Source organism: Triticum dicoccoides, chromosome 7A (genome assembly GCF_002162155.2).
Source record: "Triticum dicoccoides isolate Atlit2015 ecotype Zavitan chromosome 7A, WEW_v2.0, whole genome shotgun sequence".
Classification (NCBI taxonomy): domain Eukaryota; kingdom Viridiplantae; phylum Streptophyta; class Magnoliopsida; order Poales; family Poaceae; genus Triticum; species Triticum dicoccoides.
The window spans coordinates 225235763-225261452 of NC_041392.1; the positions used below are offsets into that span (position 1 = coordinate 225235763).

General features: G+C 46.1%; 2 protein-coding genes across 2 annotated transcripts; one reads left to right on the forward strand and one right to left on the reverse strand.

The window, feature by feature from the left end:
* The first annotated feature begins 16974 nt into the window (after window positions 1-16974).
* Window positions 16975-20545, forward strand: LOC119329655 (F-box protein At-B-like). The gene is made up of 4 exons (XM_037602717.1): window positions 16975-17225; window positions 17315-17520; window positions 18707-18806; window positions 19034-20545. The coding sequence occupies exons 1-4, from the start codon at window positions 17007-17009 to the stop codon at window positions 20372-20374; spliced, it is 1866 nt and encodes a 621-aa protein (XP_037458614.1). The 5' UTR covers window positions 16975-17006; the 3' UTR covers window positions 20375-20545.
* Window positions 20546-21250: 705 nt separating this feature from the next.
* On the reverse strand, window positions 21251-25332 carry LOC119329965 (COP9 signalosome complex subunit 6-like). Its single transcript, XM_037603073.1, has 9 exons — window positions 24868-25332; window positions 24666-24754; window positions 23747-23840; window positions 22682-22743; window positions 22494-22572; window positions 22315-22407; window positions 22043-22143; window positions 21900-21955; window positions 21251-21683 (listed from the first exon to the last, which is right to left on the reverse strand). Exons 1-9 carry the CDS (start codon window positions 25220-25222, stop codon window positions 21599-21601), a joined length of 1014 nt encoding a protein of 337 aa, XP_037458970.1. The 5' UTR covers window positions 25223-25332; the 3' UTR covers window positions 21251-21598.
* Window positions 25333-25690: the final 358 nt, after the last annotated feature.

The following is a 25690-nucleotide window of genomic DNA, read 5'->3' on the forward strand; positions in this document are numbered from 1 at the left end:
CTTCTACCACAGTTTTTTCCATCATGGACGGCCCAACGAATGTCATGCAGCTGCATCTCCGGCCCGCCCAGGACGAAAAGCTCATTTTCTGTCATGATTTTTTGTCACGGAAGTAGGAGCCCACCACATCTATGATGACACCGGGTTTTGTCACAATTATCGTCATAGAAGTTTCATATGTATGACAGAAATTTTTTTCGTTCAGCCCAAAATGTCACGGATGTGTTTTTTTTGTAGTGATAATACCTCAACTATACTTAGATCGTCACCAAATGTTAAGTTTGTAGACCCTGTGGGTTTGAGAACTATGCAGACATGATCGAGACACCTCTATGGTAAATAACCAATAACGGGACCTGGATGTCCATATTGCTTCCTACATATTCTACGAAGATCATTATCGGTTGAACCTCGATGCCAAGGATTCAGCTAATCTAATCTCGTATGCAGTTCCCTTTGTCCATCGGTATGTTACTTGCCCGAGATTCGATCGTGGGTATCTCCATACCTAGTTCAATCTCGTTACCGGCAAGTCTCTTTACTCATTATGTAATACAAGATCCCGTGGCTAACTCCTTAGTCACATTGCTTGCAAGCTCATTGTGATGCTGTATTACTGAGTGGGCCCCGAGATACCTCTTCATCATACGGAGTGACAAATCCCAGTCTTGATCCATGCCAACTCAACAGATACCCTCGGAGATACCTGTAGAGCATCTTTATAATCACCCAGTTACGTTGCGACGTTTGATACACACAAGGTACTCCTCCGGTGTAAGTGAGTTGCATGATCTCATGGTTATAGGAACAGACACTTGACATGCAGAAAACGATAGCAATAAACTTGATACGATCATATGCTACGCTTATAGTTTGGGTCTTGTCCATCACATCATTCTCCTAATGATGTGATCACATTATCAAATGATAACTCATGTCTATGGCTAGGAAACCATAGCCATCTGTGATCAATGAGCTAGTCCAGTAGAGGCTAACTAGGGACATGTTGTTGTCTATGCATCCACACATGTATTTGAGTTTCCAATCAATACAATTATAGCATGGATAATAAACGATTATAATGAACAAGGAAATATAATAATAACCACTTTATTATTGCCTCTAGGGCATATTTCCAACACTACTAGCATCAACTTGAGAAAACTAAAAAGAATCAACTTAAGATTGTAGGGCTCCACCGATAAAAAGGGAGAGGGGGAGGGGGTTCCCAATGATTTATGATAAAATCCCTCAACAACGGGTCTCCAAATGGGTCTAACCATGCATCTATCTGAGACATCATGATTTTCCAATAAACACTGTGCCAACCCCCATCCCGCAACCCCTCCCAAGACACAAACCAATCCAAACGGTCGATGGATCTGATCTAATGAAAAACAAACAAGGAGATAGAGAATCTAAAAAAGCCTAATAATAAAAAAGCCTAATAAAAACAGGACATGCATAGCGCAAAGGGAGCAAATCCACTTGAAATGCTAGGGTTATACCTCAAATCAAGAAACCCTAAAAAAGATAGGGTGGGAGGGGGGAGGGGACAAAAAGCTCACTTTATCGCCATTGCCAACCATCTCTTCACCTTGCAGGAGCGAACAAATCCTCAGTCAATTCCTTCCTGCTCATCTCGACTCCTGCGTACTCGCGACGACACTAATGGAGACAAAATGGGAATGGGGAGAGCAGGAATGGAGAGAGGTGGCTGCGGAATGGAAGTGATGAAAGAGGCGGGGAACAATGCACCCTATGTCCCTATCCCCTCCGCTTCTACAAAAGGTAGGCCAATAGAACCACAAAAAGGCATGAAAACGGCCAGCAACACGACCAAACAAAGGTTGAACGAAAAATGGACCTAACAAAAAGCGTGCCTGACTTGAACGGGAAACTCGACAGCGGGATAGAAAATCAAAGCGGGGTCCAGTTTACGCGAAGACTACAACAATAGATCGAATGGATCATGACTTAGATGAGACATTGTTAAATCTTATTCATTTAGATGAGATTTAGGAACCCCGTGGACACGTGTATACTTATATTTGCATGCTAAAAAACATGATGATGCCCATAACATCGTGCATTTTGCAACGTACGTATTGAGTAGCTACCACACATAGAATGTTTTGAAAATTTTAGATACCTAGCCCTAACCGTTTTCTTCCAAGAACGAATAGCAGGTCCGGTTTATTGGTTTATTTGACGGCGGGTCTTGGTCTCGTGTCTCTTTAGGCGATCTAGGGTTTCCCTGCCCTGCCGCCGCCGTAGAGCCCGTCCAATCGCCTGCGCCGTCCCCAATTCCCTGTGTTGGGGAACGTTGCAGAAAACAAAACTTTTCCTACGGTTTCACCAAGATCCATCTAGGAGTTCATCTAGCAACGAGTGATTGGATTGCATCTACATACCTTTGTAGATCACACGCGGAAGCGTTCAAAGAACGGGGATGAGGAAGGTGTACTCGACGTGATTCAAATCACCGAAGATCCTAGCACCGAACGGACGGCACCTCCGCGTTCAACACATGTACGGTCAGCGTAACGTCTCCTTCTTCTTGATCCAGCAAGCGGAAGGAGAGGTTGAGGAAGATGGCTCCAGCAGCAGCACGACGGCGTGGTGGTGATGGAGCTGCAGTACTCCGGCAGGGCTTCGCCAAGCACTATGGAGGAGGAGGAGGTGTTGGAGAGGGAGAGGGAGGCACCAAAGATGTGGTCTGAGAGGCCCTCCTTTCCCCACTATATATAGGGAGTCCAAGGGGGGGGGGCGCCGGCCCTAGGAGATCCAATCTCCTAGGGGGTGCGGCCAAGGGAGGAATCCCTCCTCCCCAAGGCACCTAGGAGGTGCCTTCCCCCTTTGGGACTCTTCCCTTCCTTGAACCCTAGGCGCATGGGCCTCTTGGGGCTGGTGCCCTTGGCCCATATGGGCCAAGGCGCACCCCCTACAGCCCATGTGGCCCCCCGGGGCAGGTGGCCCCACCTGGTGGACCCCCGGGACCCTTCCGGTGGTCCCGGTACAATACCGGTGACCCCGAAACTTGTCCCGATGCCCGAAATAGCACTTCCTATATATAATTCTTTACCTCCGGACCATTCCGGAACTCCTCATGACGTCCGAGATCTCATCCCGGACTCCGAACAACATTCGGGTTACTGCATATACATATCCCTACAACCCTGGCGTCATCGAACCTTAAGTGTGTAGACCCTACGGGTTCGGGAGACATGTAGACATGACCGAGATGACTCTCCGGCCAATAACCAACAGCGGGATCTGGATACCCATGTTGGCTCCCACATGCTCCTCGATGATCTCATCGGATAAACCACGATGTCGAGGATTCAAGCAACCCCGTATACAATTCCCTTTGTCAATCGGTATGTTACTTGCCCGAGATTCGATCGTCGGTATCCCAATACCTCGTTCAATCTCGTTACCGGCAAGTCACTTTACTCGTACCGTAATGCATGATCCCGTGACCAGACACTTGGTCACTTTGAGCTCATTATGATGATGCATTACCGAGTGGGCCCAGTGATACCTCTCCGTCATACGGAGTGACAAATCCCAGTCTTGATCCGTGTCAACCCAACAGACACTTTCGGAGATACCCGTAGTATACCTTTATAGTCACCCAGTTACGTTGTGACGTTTGGTACACCCAAAGAACTCCTATGGTATCCGGGAGTTACACGATCTCATGGTCTAAGGAAAAGATACTTGACATTGGAAAAACTCTAGCAAACGAACTATACGATCTTATGCTATGTTTAGGATTAGGTCTTGTCCATCACATCATTCTCCTAATGATGTGATCTCGTTATCAATGACATCCAATGTCCATAGTCAGGAAACCATGACTATCTGTTGATCAACGAGCTAGTCAACTAGAGGCTTACTAGGGACATGTTGGTGTCTATTATTCACACATGTATTACGATTTCCGGATAACACAATTATAGCATGAATAAAGACAATTATCATGAACAAGGAAATATAATAATAATGCTTTTATTATTGCCTCTAGGGCATATTTCCAATAGTCTCCCACTTGCACTAGAGTCAATAATCTAGTTACATTGTGATGAATCGAACACCCATGGAATTCTGGTGTTGATCATGTTTTGCTCTAGGGAGAGGTTTAGTCAACGGATCTGCTACATTTAGGTCCGTATGTACTTTACAAATATCTATGTCTCCATCTTGAACATTTTCACGAATGGAGTTGAAGCGACGCTTGATGTGCCTTGTCTTCTTGTGAAACCTGGGCTCCTTGGCAAGAGCAATAGCTCCAGTGTTGTCACAGAAGAGCTTGATCGGCCCCGACGCATTGGGTATGACTCCTAGGTCGGTGATGAACTCCTTCACCCAAATTGCTTCATGTGCTGCCTCCGAGGTTGCCATGTACTCCGCTTCACATGTAGATCCCGCCACGACGCTCTGCTTGCAACTGCACTAGCTTACTGCCCCACCATTCAAAATATACATGTATCCGGTTTGTGACTTAGAGTCATCCAGATCTGTGTCGAAGCTAGCATCGACGTAACCCTTTACGACGAGCTCTTCGTCACCTCCATAAACGAGAAACATTTCCTTAGTCCTTTTCAGGTACTTCAGGATATTCTTGACCGCTGTCCAGTGTTCCTTGCCGGGATTACTTTGGTACCTTCCTACCAAACTTACGACAAGATTTACATCAGGGCTGGTACACAGCATGGCATACATAATAGAACCTATGGCTGAGGCATAGGGGATGACCCTCATCTCTTCTATATCTTCTGCCGTGGTCGGACATTGAGCTGAGCTCAATTTCACACCTTGTAACACAGGCAAGAACCCCTTCTTAGACTGATCCATATTGTATTTCTTCAATATCTTATCAAGGTATGTGCTTTGTGAAAGACCTATGAGGCATCTTGATCTATCTCTATAGATCTTGATGCCTAATATATATGCAGCTTCTCCAAGGTCCTTCATTGAAAAAACTCTTATTCAAGTAGGCCTTAATGTTGTCCAATAGTTCTATATCATTTCCCATCAAAAGTATGTCATCTACATATAATATGAGAAATGCTACAGAGCTCCCACTCACTTTCTTGTAAACGCAGGCTTCTCCATAAGTCTGTGTAAACCCAAACGCTTTGATCATCTCATCAAAGCGAATGTTCCAACTCCGAGATGCTTGCACCAGCCCATAAATCAAGCGTTGGAGCTTGCACACCTTGTCAGCATTCTTAGGATCGACAAAACCTTCCGGCTGCATCATATACAATTCTTCCTTAAGGAAACCATTAAGGAATGTCGTTTTGACGTCCATTTGCCATATTTCATAATCATAGAATGCGGCTATCGCTAACATGATTCGGACGGACTTCAGCTTCGCTACCGGTGAGAAAGTCTCATCGTAGTCAACCCCTTGAACTTGTCGATAACCCTTAGCGACAAGCTGAGCTTTATAGGTGGTCACATTACCATCCGCGTCTGTCTTCTTCTTAAAGATCCATTTATTTTCTATGGCTCACCGCTCAACGGGCAAGTCAGTCAAAGTCCATACTTCGTTTTCATACATGGATCCTATCTCGGATTTCATGGCTTCTAGCCATTTGTCGGAATCCGGGCCCGCCATCGCTTCTTCATAGTTCGAAGGTTCACCGTTGTCTAACAACATGATTTCCAAGACAGGGTTGCCGTACCACTCTGGTGCGGAATGTGTCCTTGTGGACCTTCGAATTTCAGTAGGAGCTTGATCAGAAGTATCTTGATCATCATCATTAACTTCCTATCTAGTCGGTGCAGGCACCTCATGAACATTTTCTTGAGTTGCGCCATTTTCCGGTTCAAGAGGTAATACTTCATCAAGTTCTACTTTCCTCCCACTTACTTCTTTCAAGAGAAACTCCTTCTCTAGAAAGGATCCATTCTTGGCAACAAAGATCTTGCCTTCGGATCTGAGGTAGAAGGTATACCCAATAGTTTCTTTAGGGTATCCTATGAAGACGCATTTTTCCGATTTGGGTTCGAGCTTTTCAGGTTGAAGTTTCTTGACATAAGCATCACATCCCCAAACTTTTAGAAACGACAGCTTAGGTTTCTTCCCAAACCATAATTCATACGGTGTCGTCTCAACGGATTTCGACGGAGCCCTATTTAAAGTGAATGCGGCAGTCTCTAAAGCATAGCCCCAAAAAGATAGCGGTAAATCGGTAAGAGACATCATAGATCGCACCATATCTAATAGAGTGCATTGCGACGTTCGGACACACCATTACGCTGAGGTGTTCCAGGCGGCGTGAGTTGTGAAACTATTCCACATTTTCTTAAGTGTGTGCCAAACTCGTGACTCAAGTATTCTCCTCCACGATCTGATCGCAGGAACTTGATTTTCCTGTCACGTTGATTCTCAACCTCACTCTGAAATTCTTTGAACTTTTCAAATGTCTCAGACTGGTGTTTCATTAAGTAGATATACCCATATCTACTCAAGTCATCAGTGAGGGTGAGAACATAACGATAGCCACCGCGAGCCTCAACACTCATTGGACCGCACACATCAGTATGTATGATTTCCAATAAGTTGGTTGCTCGCTCCATTGTTCCTGAGAACGGAGTCTTGGTCATTTTACCCATGAGGCATGGTTCGCACGTGTCAAATGATTCGTAATCAAGAGACTCTAAAAGTTCATCAGCATGGAGCTTCTTCATGCGTCTGACACCTATGTGACCAAGGCGGCAGTGCCACAAGTATGTGGGACTATCATTATCAATCTTACATCTCTTGGTACTCACACTATGAATATGTGTAGCATTACGCTCGAGATTCATTAAGAATAAACCATTCACCATCGGAGCATGACCATAAAACATATCTATCATATAAATAGAACAACCATTATTCTCGGATTTAAATGAGTAGCCATCTCGTATTAAACGAGATCCTGATACAATGTTCATACTCAAAGCTGGTACTAAATAACAATTATTGAGGTTTAAAACTAATCCCGTAGGTAAATGAAGAGGCAGCGTGCCGACGGCGATCACATCGACCTTGGAACCATTCCCGACGCGCATCGTCACCTCGTCCTTCGCCAGTCTCCGCTTATTCCGCAGCTCCTGCTTTGAGTTACAAATGTGAGCAACTGCACCAGTATCAAATACCCAAGAGCTACTACGAGTACTGGTAAGGTACACATCAATTACATGTATATCACATATACCTTTCTTTTTGCCGGCCTTCTTGTCTGCTAAGTATTTGGGGCAGTTCCGCTTCCAGTGACCACTTCTCTTGCAATAAAAGCACTCAGTCTCGGGCTTGGGTCCATTCTTTGGCTTCTTCCCGGCAGCTTGCTTGCCGGGCGCGGCAACTCCCTTGCCGTCCTTCTTGAAGTTCTTCTTACCCTTGCCTTTCTTGAACTTAGTGGTTTTATTCACCATCAACACTTGATGTTCCTTTTTGACTTCTACCTCTGCTGATTTCAGCATTGCAAATACCTCAGGAATGGTCTTTTCCATCCCCTGCATATTGAAGTTCATCACAAAGCTCTTGTAGCTTGGTGGAAGCGACTGGAGGATTCTGTCAATGACCGCGTCATCCGGGAGATTAACTCCCAGTTGAGTCAAGCGGTTATGTAACCCAGACATTGTGAGTATGTGCTCACTGACAGAACTATTTTCCTCCATCTTACAGCTGAAGAACTTGTTGGAGACTTCATATCTCTCGATCCGGGCATGAGCTTGAAAACCCATTTTCAGCTCTTCGAACATCTCGTATGCTCCGTGTCTCTCAAAACGTTTTTGGAGCCCCGGTTCTAAGCTATAAAGCATGCCGCACTGAACGAGGGAGTAATCATCAGCACGTGTCTGCCAAGCGTTCATAACGTCTTGGTTCTGTGGGACGGGAGGGTCACCTAGCGGTGCTTGTAGGACATAATCTTTCTTGGCAGCTATGAGGATGATCCTCAGGTTCTGGACCCAGTCCGTGTAGTTGCTGCCATCGTCTTTCAGCTTGGTTTTCTCTAGGAACGCGTTGAAGTTGAGGACTACATTGGCCATTTGATCTACAAGACATATTGTAAGATTTTAGACTAAGTTCATGATAATTAAGTTCATCTAATCTAATTATTCAATGAACTCCCACTTAGATAGACATCCCTCCTGTAATCTAAGTATAACATGATCCGAGTTAACTAGGCCGTGTCCGATCATCACGTGAGACGGACTAGTCAACATCGGTGAACATCTTCATGTTGATCGTATCTTCTATACGACTCATGCTCGACCTTTCGGTCTTCTGTGTTCCGAGGCCATGTCTGTACATGCTAGGCTCGTCAAGTCAACCTAAGTGTTTGCATGTGTAAATCTGTCTTACACCCGTTGTATGTGAACGTTAGAATCTATCACACCCGATCATCACGTGGTGCTTCAAAACAACGAACTGTCGCAACGATGCACAGTTAGGGGAACACTTCTTGAAATTATTATGAGGGATCATCTTATTTACTACCGTCGTTCTAAGTAAACAAGATGCAAAAACATGATAAACATCACATGCAATCAAATAATAATAGTGACATGATATGGCCAATATCACATAGCTCCTTTGATCTCCATCTTGGGGCTCCATGATCATCTTGTCACCGGCATGACACCATGATCTCCATCATCATGATATCCATCATCGTGTCTCCATGAAGTTGCTTGCCAACTATTACTTCTACTACTAAGGCTAACACGTTTAGCAATAAAGTAAAGTAATTTACATGGCGTTTCTCAATGACACGTAGGTCATACAAAAAATAAAGACAACTCCTATGGCTCCTGCCGGTTGTCATACTCATCGACATGCAAGTCGTGATTCCTATTACAATAGCATGAACATCTCATACATCACATATATATCATTCATCATTCATCACAACTTTGGCCATATCATATCACAAAGCACTTGCTGCAAAAACAAGTTAGACGTCCTCTAATTGTTGTTGCATGTTTTACGTGGCTGAAGTAGGGTTCTAGCAAGAACGTTTTCTTACCTACATGAAAGCCACAACGTGATTTGTCAACTTCTATTTACCCTTCATAAGGACCCTTTTCATCGAATCCGCTCCAACTAAAGTGGGAGAGACAGACACCCGCCAGTCCACCTTATGCAACTAGTGCATGTTAGTCGGTGGAACCGGTCTCACGTAAGCGTACGTGTAAGGTTGGTCCGGGCCGCTTCATCCCACAATACCGCTGAAGCAAGATAAGACTAGTAGCGGCAAGAAAGTTGACAACATCTACGCCCACAACAAATTTGTGTTCTACTCGTGCAAGAGAACTACGCATAGACCTAGCTCATGATGCCACTGTTGGGGAACGTTGCAGAAAACAAAAATTTTCCTACGGTTTCACCAAGATCCATCTAGGAGTTCATCTAGCAACGAGTGATTGGATTGCATCTACATACCTTTGTAGATCACGCGTGGAAGCGTTCAAAGAACGGGGATGAGGAAGGTGTACTCGACGTGATTCAAATCACCGAAGATCCTAGCACCGAACGGACGGCACCTCCGCGTTCAACACACGTACGGTCAGCGTAACGTCTCCTTCTTCTTGATCCAGCAAGGGGAAGGAGAGGTTGAGGAAGATGGCTCCAGCAGCAGCACGATGGCATGGTGGTGATGGAGCTGCAGTACTCCGGCAGGGCTTCGCCAAGCACTATGGAGGAGGAGGAGGTGTTGGAGAGGGAGAGGGAGGCACCAAAGATGTGGTCTGAGAGGCCCTCCTTTCCCCACTATATATAGGGAGTCCAAGGGGGGGGCGCCGGCCCTAGGAGATCCAATCTCCTAGGGGGGTGCGGCCAAGGGAGGAATCCCTCCTCCCCAAGGCACCTAGGAGGTGCCTTCTCCCTTTGGGACTCTTCCCTTCCTTGAACCCTAGGCGCATGGGCCTCTTGGGGCTGGTGCCCTTGGCCCATATGGGCCAAGGCGCACCCCCTACAGCCCATGTGGCCCCGCGGGGCAGGTGGCCTCACCTGGTGGACCCCCGGGACCCTTCCGGTGGTCCCGGTACAATACCGGTGACCCCGAAACTTGTCCCGATGCCCGAAATAGCACTTCCTATATATAATTCTTTACCTCCAGACCATTCTGGAACTCCTCGTGACGTCCGAGACTCCGAACAACATTCGGGTTACTGCATATACATATCCCTACAACCCTAGCGTCACCGAACCTTAAGTGTGTAGACCCTACGGGTTCGGGAGACATGTAGACATGACCGAGACGACTCTCCGGCCAATAACCAACAGCGGGATCTGGATACCCATGTTGGCTCCCACATGCTCCTCAATGATCTCATCGGATAAACCACGATGTCGAGGATTCAAGCAACCCCGTATACAATTCCCTTTGTCAATCGGTATGTTACTTGCCCGATATTCGATCGTCGGTATTCCAATACCTCGTTCAATCTCGTTACCGGAAAGTCACTTTACTCATACCATAATGCATGATCCCGTGACCAGACACTTGGTCACTTTGAGCTCATTATGATGATGCATTACCGAGTGGGCCCAGTGATACCTCTCCATCATACGGAGTGACAAATCCCAGTCTTGATCCGTGTCAACCAAACAGACACTTTCGGAGATACCCGTAGTATACCTTTATAGTCACCCAGTTACGTTGTGACATTTGGTACACCCAAAGCACTCCTATGGTATCCGGGAGTTACACGATCTCATGGTCTAAGGAAAAGATACTTGACATTGGAAAAACTCTAGCAAACGAACTATACGATCTTATGCTATGTTTAGGATTGGGTCTTGTCCATCACATCATTCTCCTAATGATGTGATCTTGTTATCAATGACATCCAATGTCCATAGTCAGGAAACCATGACTATCTGTTGATCAACGAGCTAGTCAACTAGAGGCTTACTAGGGACATGTTGGTGTCTATTATTCACACATGTATTACGATTTCCGGATAACACAATTATAGCATGAATAAAGACAATTATCATGAACAAGGAAATATAATAATAATGCTTTTATTATTGCCTCTAGGGCATATTTCCAACACCCTGGTCGTCCGCTCACCACCGTCCGTGTCCGCCGTCGCTGGTGCCACCCTGGCGCTGCTCCCGTCGTAACCCATCCACCAAAACTAGTTTCTGATCTGGTTACGCCGTGGACGACAAGATGGAGAAGGTTGCAGGGCTGTTGAAAAACTTGAAGCTGTCGGAGCGGGACGAGAAGGGAGTTAAGATCGGATGGTCTGGATCTGGGAAAGCGGGGCTAGTTGAACCACAAGCCCTTGCTAAGTTGTTGTCTGAAAAACCTGCGTTCGTGGAAGCCATGGCTGAAACCCTAGGCAAGATTTGGTGCCCTATTAAGGGGGTTGACTGCAAGGAGGTGGGAGATAATACGTTCCTTTTCATGTTTGGGCAGGAGTCAGGCAAGGTGCTGGTTCTAGAGCATGGGCCCTGGGAGTTTGGTAACGATCTACTCGTGTTTGAAGATTTTGTTCCTAGGAAAAGGATTGAAGACTATACGTTCGAGACCATACCAATTTGGGTCAGGATTATGCGTCTTCCTTTAGGTATGATGAACAGGGAGGTAGGAGAAGCCATTGGTAGAGAGATCGGGGAAGTATTGGATGTGGAGGCCAGTGCGGATGGTGAGGCAGTGGGTAAATACCTCCGGGTTAAGGTTAGAATGGGCATTAAACAACCGCTGATGAGAGGGATCAAGGTGGAGCAAGAGGAGGAGGGAGAGGGTATTCAGAGCCATGCTGCGGGGAAGAAACCCATCCAGGAGGAAGATGACAGATGTTGGTGCCCGTTTGAATATGAGTTCCTACCTGAATTTTGTTATGTGTGTGGCATGTTGGGACACGAAGACAAGATGTGTAAGGTGAAACTGAAATGTGGTGAGAAGGCGCAGTTTGTCTCATGGATGAGAGCCTTCATGCCACGACGGAGTGGGGGAGGGGCTCGTGGAAGATGGGGCGAAGGGGGAGCGGGTCGAAATGGAAGATTTGCAGGTAGTAGAAGCCAGGGTGCTTGGCGAGGGCGGTCATCGTCAGACAGTGACGCGCCATCGTGGCGGACAAACTCAAGGAGCGGTGGTGGTGCAGTGCAGGAGGAAGAGAAAGGACAGAAGGTGACGAGCCCCTTAAAGTTACCGAGTGCAGAAGTTCTGGGAACATGCAGTGGTGTTGGAGTAGCAAAACAACTATTGTTCGAGCCATCAAATCAGTATAAACAAAGTGAGAATCAAGGAGAGGAGGGGAGGAACAATTCCCGAGAAGAAAATATTCAAAGACAAAGTGATCCAGTGGAGGGGACACAGAGTGCACATGATGGCCGGGGCACGAACTGCGAGGCCATGCAGACCGATCCTTCCATGCAGATCGACGTAGTCCCTTTCCCGGTACGTCATTTGCAGCAGGATGTAGCAGCCGGGGAGAAGGAGAATTCAGATGCACAACTAGGCAAGTATGTTGGCACCTACAAAAAGAAGGATAGGGGGAAGGAAAGGGTTCTGCCTGCACAAAATTTTGAGAATATATCTGGCATTAAGAGGGCAGCTGAAATTCTTGAAGAGGATGGAGATGAGACTACAAAGAGATTGAAGCAGAAGGAGGGGCACAACAATGGGAGTGGGGAGACTGTTTACTCTGACCAGATAGCGGGGCTGCCAGGACAGCCCTGCGGGACCCAATGAAAATTATAGCATGGAATTGCCGGGGATTGGGGAATAGGCCGGCAGTTCGTGGTCTTCTGGATATCCAGAAGAGGGAGGACCCCGATATTTTGTTTTTATCAGAAACGAAGATGAATAAAGAGAGGATGGGCAGGTTCAGGGATATGTTAGGTTTACATCATATGGTGACTCAAGATAATAAAGGAAAGAGCGGTGGATTAGCACTGTTTTGGAGGAGAGGAATAAATGTGACAATAAGGTGGATGGGCAGAATGCATATTGATGCTATTGTGGAGGAGAAAGATGGTTTCAAATGGCGGTTGACTGGTGTGTACGGTGAATCACACGTGGACAAGAAGGTTGAGACTTGGCGGCTACTAAGGACGCTCCACCATCAAGTTCAGCTTCCGTGGGTGTGTATGGGCGACTTCAATGAGATCCTTTATAACCATGAGAAGCAAGAGGGGGTTTCCCGCTCCCATAGATGTATGCAAAAAATTTGAGATGCTCTGGATTTTTGTAACTTGCATGATCTCGGCTTCGAGGGAGATGTTTTTACGTGGAGGAATAAAAACTACCGTGTTGATGGCTATATTCGTGAAAGACTAGACCGGGTTGTAGCTACACCGGAGTGGTGTGCCCGTTTCCCGGCATATAAAGTGGTTAATGGTGATCCAAGGAAGTCGGACCATCGGCCCATCACACTTTCCCTTGATGGTAGACCGGGACCGAGGCGCTGTGGGGGTGGTGACCGCCTGTTGCGGTTTGAGGCTCGGTGGCTGTTGGAAGAGAAGTGTGATGATATTGTGAAGGAAGCTTGGGAAGGGGTGAGGGGGGAGGATGCTTGGGAGAAGTTGAAAGGAGTGGTGAAGGCTCTCAATACATGGAGCCGGGATGTTTTGGGCGATCTAGGGAAGAGGATCAGGAAGCTGAGGAGTGAGTTGGAGGCTATTAGGAGGGAGCCTATTTCTGATAGGCAGGTGAGGAGGGAGCAAACTATCAGTTCTAAGTTGGATCGCCTTGAGGAGCAGGAAGATTTGGTCTGGAGGCAACGGGCCCATGTCAACTGGCTTATCAATGGGGACCGTAACACTAAATTTTTTCAAGCCTTTGCCTCCGAGAGAAAGAGGAAGAATTCCATTCATAGATTGAGGAAGGATAATGGGGAGGTTGTGGAGAGTGAGGAGGGGATGAAAGAGCTCGTCACTAACTATTTTTCTTCTCTTTTTACCTCTGTGGCAGGAAACAATACAAGTGATATAATGAACCATATAGCCCCAAAGGTAACCGACCAAATGAATGCACAATTGTTGGCAGAGTTTACCAAGGAAGAAGTGAAAGCGGCCCTGGATGATATCGGTGATCTCAAAGCGCCGGGTATGGATGGACTACCTGCAATTTTCTATAAGCACTATTGGCATCTTGTCGGAGAAGAGGTGACACGGGAGGTGTTGCATGTGTTGCGAGGCGGCAGTATGCCGGAGGGATGGAACGATACCCTTGTGGTTCTTATCCCAAAGGTTCAAAACCCTGAACATCTGAAGGATCTTCACCCTATTAGCCTTTGCAACGTCGTGTATAAGCTTGTGTCTAAAGTCCTGGCAAACCGGCTAAGGTGCATTTTGGGTGAGATTATTTCACCAAACCGGAGTGCCTTTGTGTCGGGACGATTAATCTCAGATAATACTATTTTGGCCTATGAGATGACGCATTTTTTGAAAAGGAAGCGGACGTGAAGCACGGCTTATGCTGCATTGAAACTGGATATGAGCAAAGCATATGACCGCGTTGAATGGAACTTTCTGGAGAAGGTGATGATGAAATTGGGATTCGCTGAACAGTTTGTGCAGCTAATAAGTACATGTATCAGATCGGTCCGTTTCAGTTTCAAAATAAATGGAACCTGCACTGACCTAGTCATCCCGGAGCGGGGCCTCCGTCAGGGCGAGCCCATCTCCCCCTACTTATTCTTGATCTGTATTGAGGGGCTGTCAGCTTTGTTGCACCATGCAGAGCAGGCTGGGCAGATTAAGGGGATTCAGCTGGCGCCTCAGGCACCCCCATTAGCCACCTGTTTTTTGCTGATGATTCGATGTTACTATTGGAGGCAACCCCGGAAAGCATTGCGGCTGTGAATCACATCCTGCATGTGTATGAGCGGGGTTCAGGCCAAGTCATTAATCGAGACAAATCAGCTGTCCTTTTCAGTAAGAATACTTCCTCGACCAAAAAACATGTTCTGCTAAATGCTTTAGGGCTTCGGTCTGAAAGCTTGCATGGCAAATACTTGGGTCTGCCGAGCTATGTGGGTCGTTCCCGCCAGAAGTGCTTTGAGTACTTGCGCGACAAATATGGGAAATCCTAAAGGGATGGAAGATCAAGTTGCTTTCGAAAGCTGCAAAAGAGATCCTAATAAAAACCGTCATTCAAGCTGTCCCCACTTACGCGATGGCTTGTTTTGATCTTACTAAAGAGCTTTGCGAGAGTATTAGTGCCATGGTGTGCAAATTTTGGTGGTCTAACCAGGAGGAGGAACATAAGCATCATTGGATTAGTTGGGAGAGGATGTGCTTACCGAAGGACCAAGGTGGGCTCGGCTTTAGGGACTTGCATACGTTCAATATTGCCATGCTTGCTCGTCAAGTGTGGCGACTCATCCAGGCTCCGGAGTCCCTCTGTGCACAAATTTTGAAGGCAAAGTACTTCCCTGATTGCGATATTCTGGATGCTTCGACTAAACCTGGGATGAGTTATGTGTGGCGTAGTATCTTACAGGGTCTGGAGGTTGTCAAGGCCGGGATGATTTGGAGGGTTGGATCGGGGGAGAACATTCACATATGGTCCGACCCGTGGTTACCGTCTAATGATACGAGGAGGCCCAGTACTTTGCAGAGCGGTCACTTGCTAACGAGAGTGTCTGAACTCATTGACCCATTGACAAACCGATGGGATCAACAGCTAGTCTCACAAACCTTCACGCCGGCCGATGCACGTACAGTCCTGGCTATTCCCATCTGCGACCAATATGAGGATTTTGTGGCTTGGCACTTTGATAAGAGAGGTATATTTTCCGTTCGTTCTGCATACCGGGTGTATACGGACCTGAAGCTGAAGCGGAGTACCAGGCAAAGAGGCGAGAATATTGCTGGAAGTCAGTATACGGCAAGATTTTGGAACAAACTATGGCGACTTCGATGCCCAGCACGTGTGCATCATTTTCTGTGGCGCCTGGCCCAGAATAGTCACCCGCTATTCCGCAACGTTGAACAATTAGGAGTTGAGCTTGATACATCCTGCATCCTATGTGGCCGGTTTGCGGAGGACGGAGGGCATCTATTCTTACGATGCAAGGAAGTGAAGAAGGTGTGGAGGGAATGTGGTCTTGATCATATCAGAACGGATCTCCTGGCTATGCAATCCCCCCAAGCCATGTTGGAGGTTATCTTTAAACTTCCTGATGATCTGCTACTGAGAGTGGCCAGCCTCCTGTGGTCATGGTGGTCTGAGAGGAATAAAGCTAATCATAAAAAACAGAGGTTAACGCCGGAAGCTTTCGGTGCAAAGGGGCGTCATAATGTGGCTGAATGGACTGAATTCCTCGGGAAGAAGAACCAGGGCTCGCCTACGCCGTCAGCCCGCTGGAACCCCCGTCTGCTGACTATGTTAAGATCAACTTCAACGCGTCATTTCATGTGGATACAGGGTCAGCGAGTTGGGGTGCCATTGCCCGAGACTCTGATGGTGAGATGATTTTAGCTGCGGCAGGAGGTTTACAACATATGCAGGATGCCATGCACGCGGAAGCTGCTGCATTGCTTAAGGCAATCGAGGTTGTTGTACATGTTGGAATGGGGAGGGTGGTTTTCCAGACCGATTGCCTTCCGTTGCAACAAGCAACTGCATTCTTGATGTTAGACCGCAACCCCCTTGGTGTCCTGTTTAGAGAAGCTAAGTTCCAGATGCAACAAGAGTTCATAGTTGCTTCTGTAGTTTTTCAGCGAAGAGAGTGTAACAAGCCAGCGCATGTGCTGGCTGCCTCTGTCAATCGGAACATACCAAATGGCCAGTCTATTTGGCTTTCGGAGTTCCCCATCGATGTAACCCGTGCTGTGGCCGCCGATTTGGTCGGTCCACCGTAATTTTGGAATGCAACGTGTTCCAGTTTCAAAAAAAAAAAACAGTAGCAGAATAAAACCAAATAGAACGACGGCAGAGGGCCCACATGTCATACCAACACAGAGGGCCCGCGAGCCGTGGTGGTATATCCAGGGACGGTCTCCGCGCATCTGACTCTAGGTCTGAAAGCAAGGAGCTATGGAGAAGAAGCCCCGCGCCGCCGGCGACGGCCAGGGCGGCGGCGAGGCCTCCGGCAGCGGAGGAGGAGGCCTGGTCGACATCCTCCCCGAAGCGCTCCTGGTGGAGGTCGTTGGCCGGGTGGGTCTAGAGGCCGCCTGCTCCGCCGCCGCATCCTGCCGCGCCCTCCGAGGCGCCGCCGGTGCCGCCTTATCCTCCGTCGCATCCCTAGACCTCTCGGTGAGCCTCGTCGCTCCCCCCTCTCTCGCGCTCCCCGCCCACCGCCAGAGACGGTCTCCCTTTAATCTGGGGTTTGGTCGCTGTTGCAGGCGTTTACGCCGACGAATGCTATCGCGAATAGGATTCTTGCCGGTAATGGAAGGCTCCGCAGCCTCGCCATCAATTGCAGCCTACTCAATGACTCCGCGGTCGCTGCTATTGCGAAGGAGAGCCTCCGCGAGCTCTCGCTGCTCAAGTGCTCGTCGTTCTCCCCATACCTCTTTGTGGTGATTGGCGAGAGGTGCACCAATTTGAGGTATGCCTCTTCAGCAATTGCGTGTTTGCTTATGCTACGGGTTAGATTACAGTTGGACTTGTGGTGGTATTAGCTGATATGGTTAAAAAAACATATTTTGAGTCAGAACACGTAGTAGCCGGGGCCTCAATAAGTACAAGGGGCAGTGTTGTGTGTAACTGAGAGAAACAAGATGGACTCCGGCGCGGTTCACGGAGGGAGTGGTCTCTGACCAGAGTCTCTCGTGGGTATTGAGTTTGTTGGGATATCAGATAGTATCAGGGGATCCCATGGGATGTAGGTTTTGGCTGAACCTCGTCAACAAATAGCAGTGTCAATCAAGGTTCAACATATCATATATTGGGTTTGTATCGGTTGGGCTTGAACATATCGGATGTCGTATATCGGACGATATGTAGATATATCGAAGAAAATATATATGGAATTTTTTTCAATATTCCTCAAAAATATTTTTACAGCAAAAACAAAATGTATGGTGTTAATGATCTAGCATAATAAATTTAGATTCCTAGTTTATGAACTTGTTAATTAAGAAACTATTTAAGACATATTCACAAAATCCTCACTCTAAGATTAAAAACAATAACTTATATATGTGTTTCTACAAACATTACGCATGACTAACCTTAAAAAAAACATTACGCATGACTTTGCTAGTACGATGAAGTTGTAAATACATTTAACAAATCACTGGTTTGTGATAAATAATTGTGTTCATTGACTTACCTACCGGTCTATATCAATGGGCACATCGCGTCAGATATCGGCAATATTGGTCAATATTTCGGTCCACATCGGATGATATGTGAAAATGATATATTATGTTTACATCGGTAGAGCCCCAAAACTGATATATCGGCCTACATATATCTAAGCTGCATGAGCTGGTACTGTGACTAGTGGAACCAAGCGGCCATGGTATTAGTTGTGGAAGTAGCATTGGCACTAAGCCATGGAGGCTAATTTCAGAACAGTATATTTCTTGAGAAATTGGATTAGGCGCTACGAACTGTTGCCTAGTATTATTGCATTGTAAGGTTTATTGTTGTCCAGGTGGGATGGGCATTGGGGATATTTGATTTGTACCTAGCATAGTAATTGGTTATGTTTCTGTTCTCTAAAAAATGATTTGTTTTCAACTTGACCCAAATTGTGGGAAGTCTGAGCATACTGTATTTATATTCAGATCAATTACACTGGAGATGGCAAACTTGAATGGCAGTGAACATTTTGTGATCTGCCGTAAATCCATAGCACACATGTTCAAAGGATGTGATTACTTGGAGGTGAGGTGTCTTTGTCACATATGAACACGATATTGCATGTTTGGATTTTTTAGATTAGTAGCTTTTGAGTACAGTTTAAGTAGAAAAACAACCTTTGAATACTAAAGCATATATATAAAAGGTTAAGTAATATTAGCCATGGATTTTGAGTAATTAGCTGTTGGAATAAGTTCATTTGGTTGCTGTGTGCCTGTGCCTAATCTGTCTTTTCAAATCTATCAATGCAGAATCTTTCGCTGAAATTTCCTCTCCTAGCTCCAGGCTCTGTTGATTTTGATTCTTTGGTGCCTGTTATACCTAGTACCATCAAGGTACTATTGCTAATGCCTGTGGCCAATTGGCAGGCAAAGAAACTCTTTCCCATAAGCCCATCTGCGAAGACACCCTTCAGTGACAGTCTAGAATCACTGTCTTTAGTTCTGGACATAATAACGGATGAACTTGTTACCTTCATCACAAGAAGTCTCTCAAACTTACTTGAGCTCTGCCTAGAAGACAACCCTGGAAGTGAAGCAGATCTGGACAATGATCTGACCAATATTGGGCTGCAAGCGCTTGGCTTATGCCAGAACTTGACACATTTATCTCTTACACGCGGTAAGCAGGGTTGTTCTTCCACCTTCAGAAGGGTAAACGACTTTGGGCTACTGATGCTTGCTGAAGGATGCAAGCAACTCCAAACCATTAGGCTTGGTGGGTTCTCTAAAGTGAGAGATGCTGGATATGCAGCCCTTCTCCACTCTTGCAAGGACCTGAGGAAATTCGAGGTCAGTACTGCCTCATGTTTGTCAGACTTGACGTGCCTCGATCTTGATGAGGCAGCAACAAAGATCACGGAAGTGAGATTGCTATCCTGTGGTCTCTTAACCAGCGAGACAGCAATATCTCTCTCATCCTGCACCAACTTGGAGGTTCTTGATCTGTCGGGTTGCAGGAGCATTGCAGACTCTGGCCTGTCCTCCATCTCACAGCTTTCCAAGTTAACACTATTGGACCTTGCCGGAGCTGACATCACCGATGCAGGTCTGTCAGCACTCGGTAACGGGAGCTGCCCAATATCTTCCTTGTGCTTGAGGAGTTGCAGAAGGATCACCAACAACGGCATAGCCTCATTGCTGTGTGGGAGTGGCATCATCAACAAAACCTTGGTCGCGTTTGACATTGGGAACGTACCAAGGATATCGGGTAGAGCCGTCACATTGATCGCCAAGAACTGCGAGCGGATAAGCAGCCTGTGCCTCCGAAACTGCGTCCTCATCACCGATCCATGCCTCGAGACTCTAGGTTTGGACCGGCATGGCTCTGGCAAAAGCACCCTGAGAATGCTCGATCTCTCCTACTGTACCAGGCTGTCCCGCAACTTCCTGAGGCTGTTTGATCCGCTGGTTGACCCGCCGCTGTTCCGAGGCCTGCGGTGGCTCGGCGTTGGGAAGAACGTGCTGGAGCGTCGAGGGGGCAGTCCGACCGTTGCAGAGATCCTGGAGCGGAAGCCAGGGCTGACGATATGTGGCAGTAACTGCGAGATGGGTTGCAGGAACCAGTGCCATCCTGATGTTCGCACCCTGTAATATGCATTATGTAACATTCTTTTGTGACATTCCTGTTGGTGTTGTAATGCTCTGTTCCATTATGTAACACACAATTCTTTGGACCGTTTGGTTTTCACATGTTGTAATTCTTTTGACTTTGGTTTTCTCACATGTTGTACTGGTATCTTATATGACTTTGGTTTTCTCACATGTTGTACTGGTATCTTATGACTTTGGTTTTCTCATGTTGTATTGTAATGAACGGATGGATCTGTCTAGGAGTTTAGATAAATGCAGCTTTCAAATTCTATTTTATATTTTTTGGGCGAGGAAAGCTGAATACGGTCAGCAACGGATTAGGCTGTTACGAGCCACAAGAAAACAACCGTTAAAATCTCGCTCATCAGTTCATCACAGCACACCAAAGAAGCGGTGCCAATGATATGACTTCGCTAGTAGGGATGGCATTTGCGAATGATTTTGTTTTGATGGTAAGTTGTGTTGGGCAAGCATGGCAATTTTACTAAGCGAGGCATTTGCGAACAATTTTGATGGTAATTTGCATTGGCCGAGCATGGTCCGCTACAGTACTGTTTTTCGTAAAAAAAAAAAATTGGCATCCTCACGACAATATAATTTGCTATAAAAAACGTTCTCAATTGTCATCCCACCCTGAAGGACTGGCGGCGCCACATGCACTGTACCGACCAGTGCCACGACCCTTCTCTGCGTGATGATGACACACCCAGTTGATGATTAAGCCACGAGAGCAAAACTTAATCGGATGCTTAGCGAGCTGTGAACACTACCAAGAAACGAATTCCGTATGTCTCCAACCAAGATGGATTGGACTCAAACCCTTGTTTCAAGCAGTGGTGGGCCATGTGTATACATGGACATGCGGTACCAAATACCTCAATAAAACAAATAATAGTGACACAGTTTGAGGATTTCAAGATTCTGCAAGCATATAACCAATTTAAAGAAGGCAGGACAAGACCGAGATACGAGTTAACTTGAGCAACATCTATTAAGCCGAACTTTACATGTCAACTTCGGGACAAGAGGATAATCAATCATCCCAGGCACGTCTTGTCACTGATCCAACCCAGAGGGGATAAGAAGATTGAAAAGTCTCGGATACTGCGGGAACATAGAGCACCTAACTGATAGCACGCAAAAATTGCGTCTAGATATGATAACTATTTTCAAAATCTCAGCACGGATAACCAGCATCAAAACCTCAGCGGCAGCAGGACCCATCTACATGAAAGCGCCTCGGCCTCCTCTCCTGGCAGGGGATCTCTCATAGGTGGTGTTAAACTTCTCGACCAACTCGTTCATTGTGCTGCAAGTCACCAAAGAGCTCCATCAATACCAACATCAACATCGGTGCAAGCACATCAAATTATATGATTTGAGGATACAGAGGAATACGATGTCCACAAAAGGAGCATCTGACACACAACTTCAATGTAGATGTAAATCCATTTATTCTACTCTGCTGTTTTATATGCGACATTCTTTCTTATCAGAAGGTTTAATGAAAGAAGCCGAGGCATACCTTGAACAGTTCGTGAACATTGCAAGGTAAGTCATGAGGAGGGTATCATTGTATTCCTGGAAACAAAGAGAATATCATGGTATCATAAGATGCAAGGTGAAGTTAATCAGTTAAATAACACAACAAAATGGAGGTTAACCTACCATCAAGAAGTCATCTTGGAATTTCTCCGATTCCATAGCTGGTAGTCTTCTTACGAGGCTTGAGACTTGCCTAAGGAGTGAATTATCCAGTGGAATATCACCTGCGGTGATGGAAGAGGCTTAGTGATTGATAAGTACTTACACAAATAGTTCGAAGACGCTGCAAATTCTGGCGAATAAATATTGAGGGACTATGTTTAAAGCACGTGGATAAAACACAGCCACATTTTGGAGAAAGATTTAGAACATCAGATCAGTGGCAAAAGACAAACCCTTTTGCATGGCACCAAGGTATTGCTGGATAACACGGACCCTGCTATTGAGCATCTTGATGGCACTGTGTATTCCTGTAAGATGAGCAGCCACTGCTCAAACATGTCTGTTAGTATTTTGACCAAAAATGTACCTTATCCAAGATGCTAAAATTGATGTTGCACAAAAGGATCCTTACATTGAGTTGCTGCAGAGCCACCATCAGATGGTTTCAGATGGGCAACATGATCTACAGATATCCTCTCTGCTTCTACAGTCTAAATCAAATGTAAATGTGAATAAGTGTTAATAAAAATAAATCAGAACTAAAAAAATAAATTCAGAGCTAGACCAACCCAAAGAGATTAGAGAAGGAAAAAAACCAACCTCAATTGTGTAATTTGATTTGACAAAGATGAGCTGGGGGCCCCCATCGATAACATGCAACTCTTGAATTTTACAAAGGTGAAAAACAAAGAATTAGCAGCAAAGACAGGAAAGTGAACAGGATAAGAGCATTAGTGCAATGAAAAACTCCAAACTAGTTACAGAAATATCAGAAGCGAGAAACTTAAGGGCTACCCACACTATAATAGTGATGGCTACAAACTGTTATTTATATTAAAAAACACTACATGCATAGTTGATGTGCACCCTAAAGCAAAGCTCAATACAACGAACATAAAAAACATGATTCATGATCAATTGAGCAAGGGCAATGGCCCTGTTTCCAAAAATAAACAAAAACCATGAAGTTATACTATTGTGGACATGGGTAAGTCAGGTTTGTGCACACAACAGCAGCAAATGGCACTCATGGCTTGGCAGGTGTATGGCTCAAGGAAACCAACACCAGCAATAACTACCAGAACTCGTTATCCAGGACAATTATTAGGAAATATAAAGCATGATGTTAATAATAGTGTGTTAGACATTGGGTTGATTGACAGGGGTGCAGTCAAGAAAGGAATAAGAGTTGTATCATAGGTAATTTCGTTGAGCCTTTCCGATGTAGGCATCTGTACCTCCAGAGAATTAGCAAAGAGATAGAAGATGAGTTGAGTTTGCTTCCAAGTTTTCAAGTCTTGGGAGGTTGGGTAGATATTTCTCTCATATATTTGGTATTTCCCAAACCTCTCTTGGTCCTCTCGTTAGTCTCATTTCTATTTTATGTTAGCAGGAGAGCTGTAAATTCTCTTCCAAAACCCTAATCCCCTTGAAGCCATTCAACTGTCCACTCATTAGTCTCATTTCAACATGTTCCTATCTTCCCCTTCCAAAAACCTAATCCCCTTGAAGCCATTCCATCTGCCACCCTATGCACGTTAGTTGTTTCAACATGAACCAAGGTTGGTTCACATCATAAATAAACCAATTATGCAGAACCAAAAAGAAGACATGCCAATAGCACCACTTGAATGATAATACAAATTGTAGATCAGATTAACCTACCACTCTCATAAATTGTCACAGGTAGATCCTTCTGGGAGTGGTTGATTGCAGGATTCAAGAGAAGATAAACAGGGCTTTCATTAATGTCCATCAGCTGGATCATAGAAAAACAAAGTTACATGGAGGCGAATGAATATTACATACAGCAGATCATATCCATATTGAAAAGCAATATTCCTCTCAAAAGCAGGTTTCCAGTATGGTCTCTATTTATTTGGTGATGCAGTTGAACAAAACTCAGCAATGTACCAGAGTTTGAGAGTAGCAGTAATGTATGTTGCTGCGAGCCATGACATAGGGCGTGCACCATTTTGATATAAAACATGTTGGAAAAATACTTTGCATCTAGTGTTATGATTTGGTTTCAAAGGTAATGCTGGTCCATACATGTGGACTTAAGAGTTTGCAACAGTTGTATAGGCTTGATTGAGAACAGATGTAATATGCAGTCTGCACAAAAGACTAAAACAAAATTGTCTAAGTTTATCCTACAGCAAAACTGAACCTCATCAGAAGCAAAACGGGGTCTTGGTTTATGGGTACCAATAATTACCTATCATTTGTTCTACCACCCATTATAACGCTACTACAACAAGAAAACTCCCAGCCTTCCATAGGCACTACGCAACTTATTTTCTCAATTTTACAAATACATACATGGATGGAATGCAATGACGAACAGTAAATCACTTTTAAACAAATAAAAAACAAAAACGTTCTATGCACAGGAATGCAAGAAATCATGTTCTCTGCTCCTCTTCCACCTCCTCTTTCCACACGGCAATAAAAAACCAACCACGATCAAGAGTAGTACATCACACCAAATCACAATTGCACTTTTTTTGTAACAATAGCAAAAAACAAGCACATTGTCCGTCTCAAGGATTAGGAACTTGAAAAAAGGATTGTAAGTACTCACAGCCTTGTGGATTAGGATGTCAGTATCCTGCACATCGCTCCCAGTAGAGTACCAGCCCAACACATAGAACTCAGGGAACACCTTCTTATCTGCAAGAGGCACAATTGCAGCATGGACCAATCAGACCACGCACAAAGCCCAAATTATATTCCTACACGCGTCACCAAACCCTAGAAACACACGAGATTCGCCGTCGGCTTACAGAGCTCGAGCTTCTTCTCCAGGAAGGCGCGCTCGAGCGTGCCGGTGACGGGGTCGAGGACGAGCTCGAAGCTGTTGAAGATCTCGACCGTCCGGCCGCGCTGCACCCCGATCACGCACCCGAAGACTCTCGGCGGCTCCGCGGGGGGCGGGGAGCCTTCGGCGGAGCAGGAGGCCTGCGCCTTGCCCGGCGACGGGGCCTCGGCGGGGAAGGAGGCCTGGGCCTTGACGCGGGTGTAGTGGTCGGAGACGTTCACGATGACGAGGGGGTGGAGCTTGAAGGTGAGGCCGCTGCTGGAGGTGGCCGCGGTGGAGGGGGGCTGGGCGGACGCCGCTGGATCAGAGGGCGTCGACATCGTCGGAGGGGGAGGGCGACCGGTGCCCTAGCTAGCGCCGGCGAGATGGGAGACGGAGACAGCGACGGCGAGGGTCCGTGGTGGGGTTTTGCGCTCTTGTCCTTTGGTGTGCCTGCTTAGGTTTCGGGCTTGTATACAGTATACGTCGTGACCGGGTGGATAACCTGGGCTTGCTGGGCCGAAAGAAAGGTGTGGTTAGGTTAAACGGGCCTGCGAGTTAAACAGACCCACTCTACTTACCCGGTGGCTGCACCCAGCCCAATGAATAATTCAGTTAGGGCCTCTTTGAAGGAATTTTGGAGGATTCAAATCTAAGGATTTTTTTTCTATGGAATCCTTTGGATCATAGGATTGAGTCTACCAAATTCCGGATTGAGTCTCCCAATTTCCTATGCCCCCATCCTATAGGCAAACCTCCTTTGAAAAGTACAATGCATCTCACTCTATCTCTCCCTACTCTCTCTCACC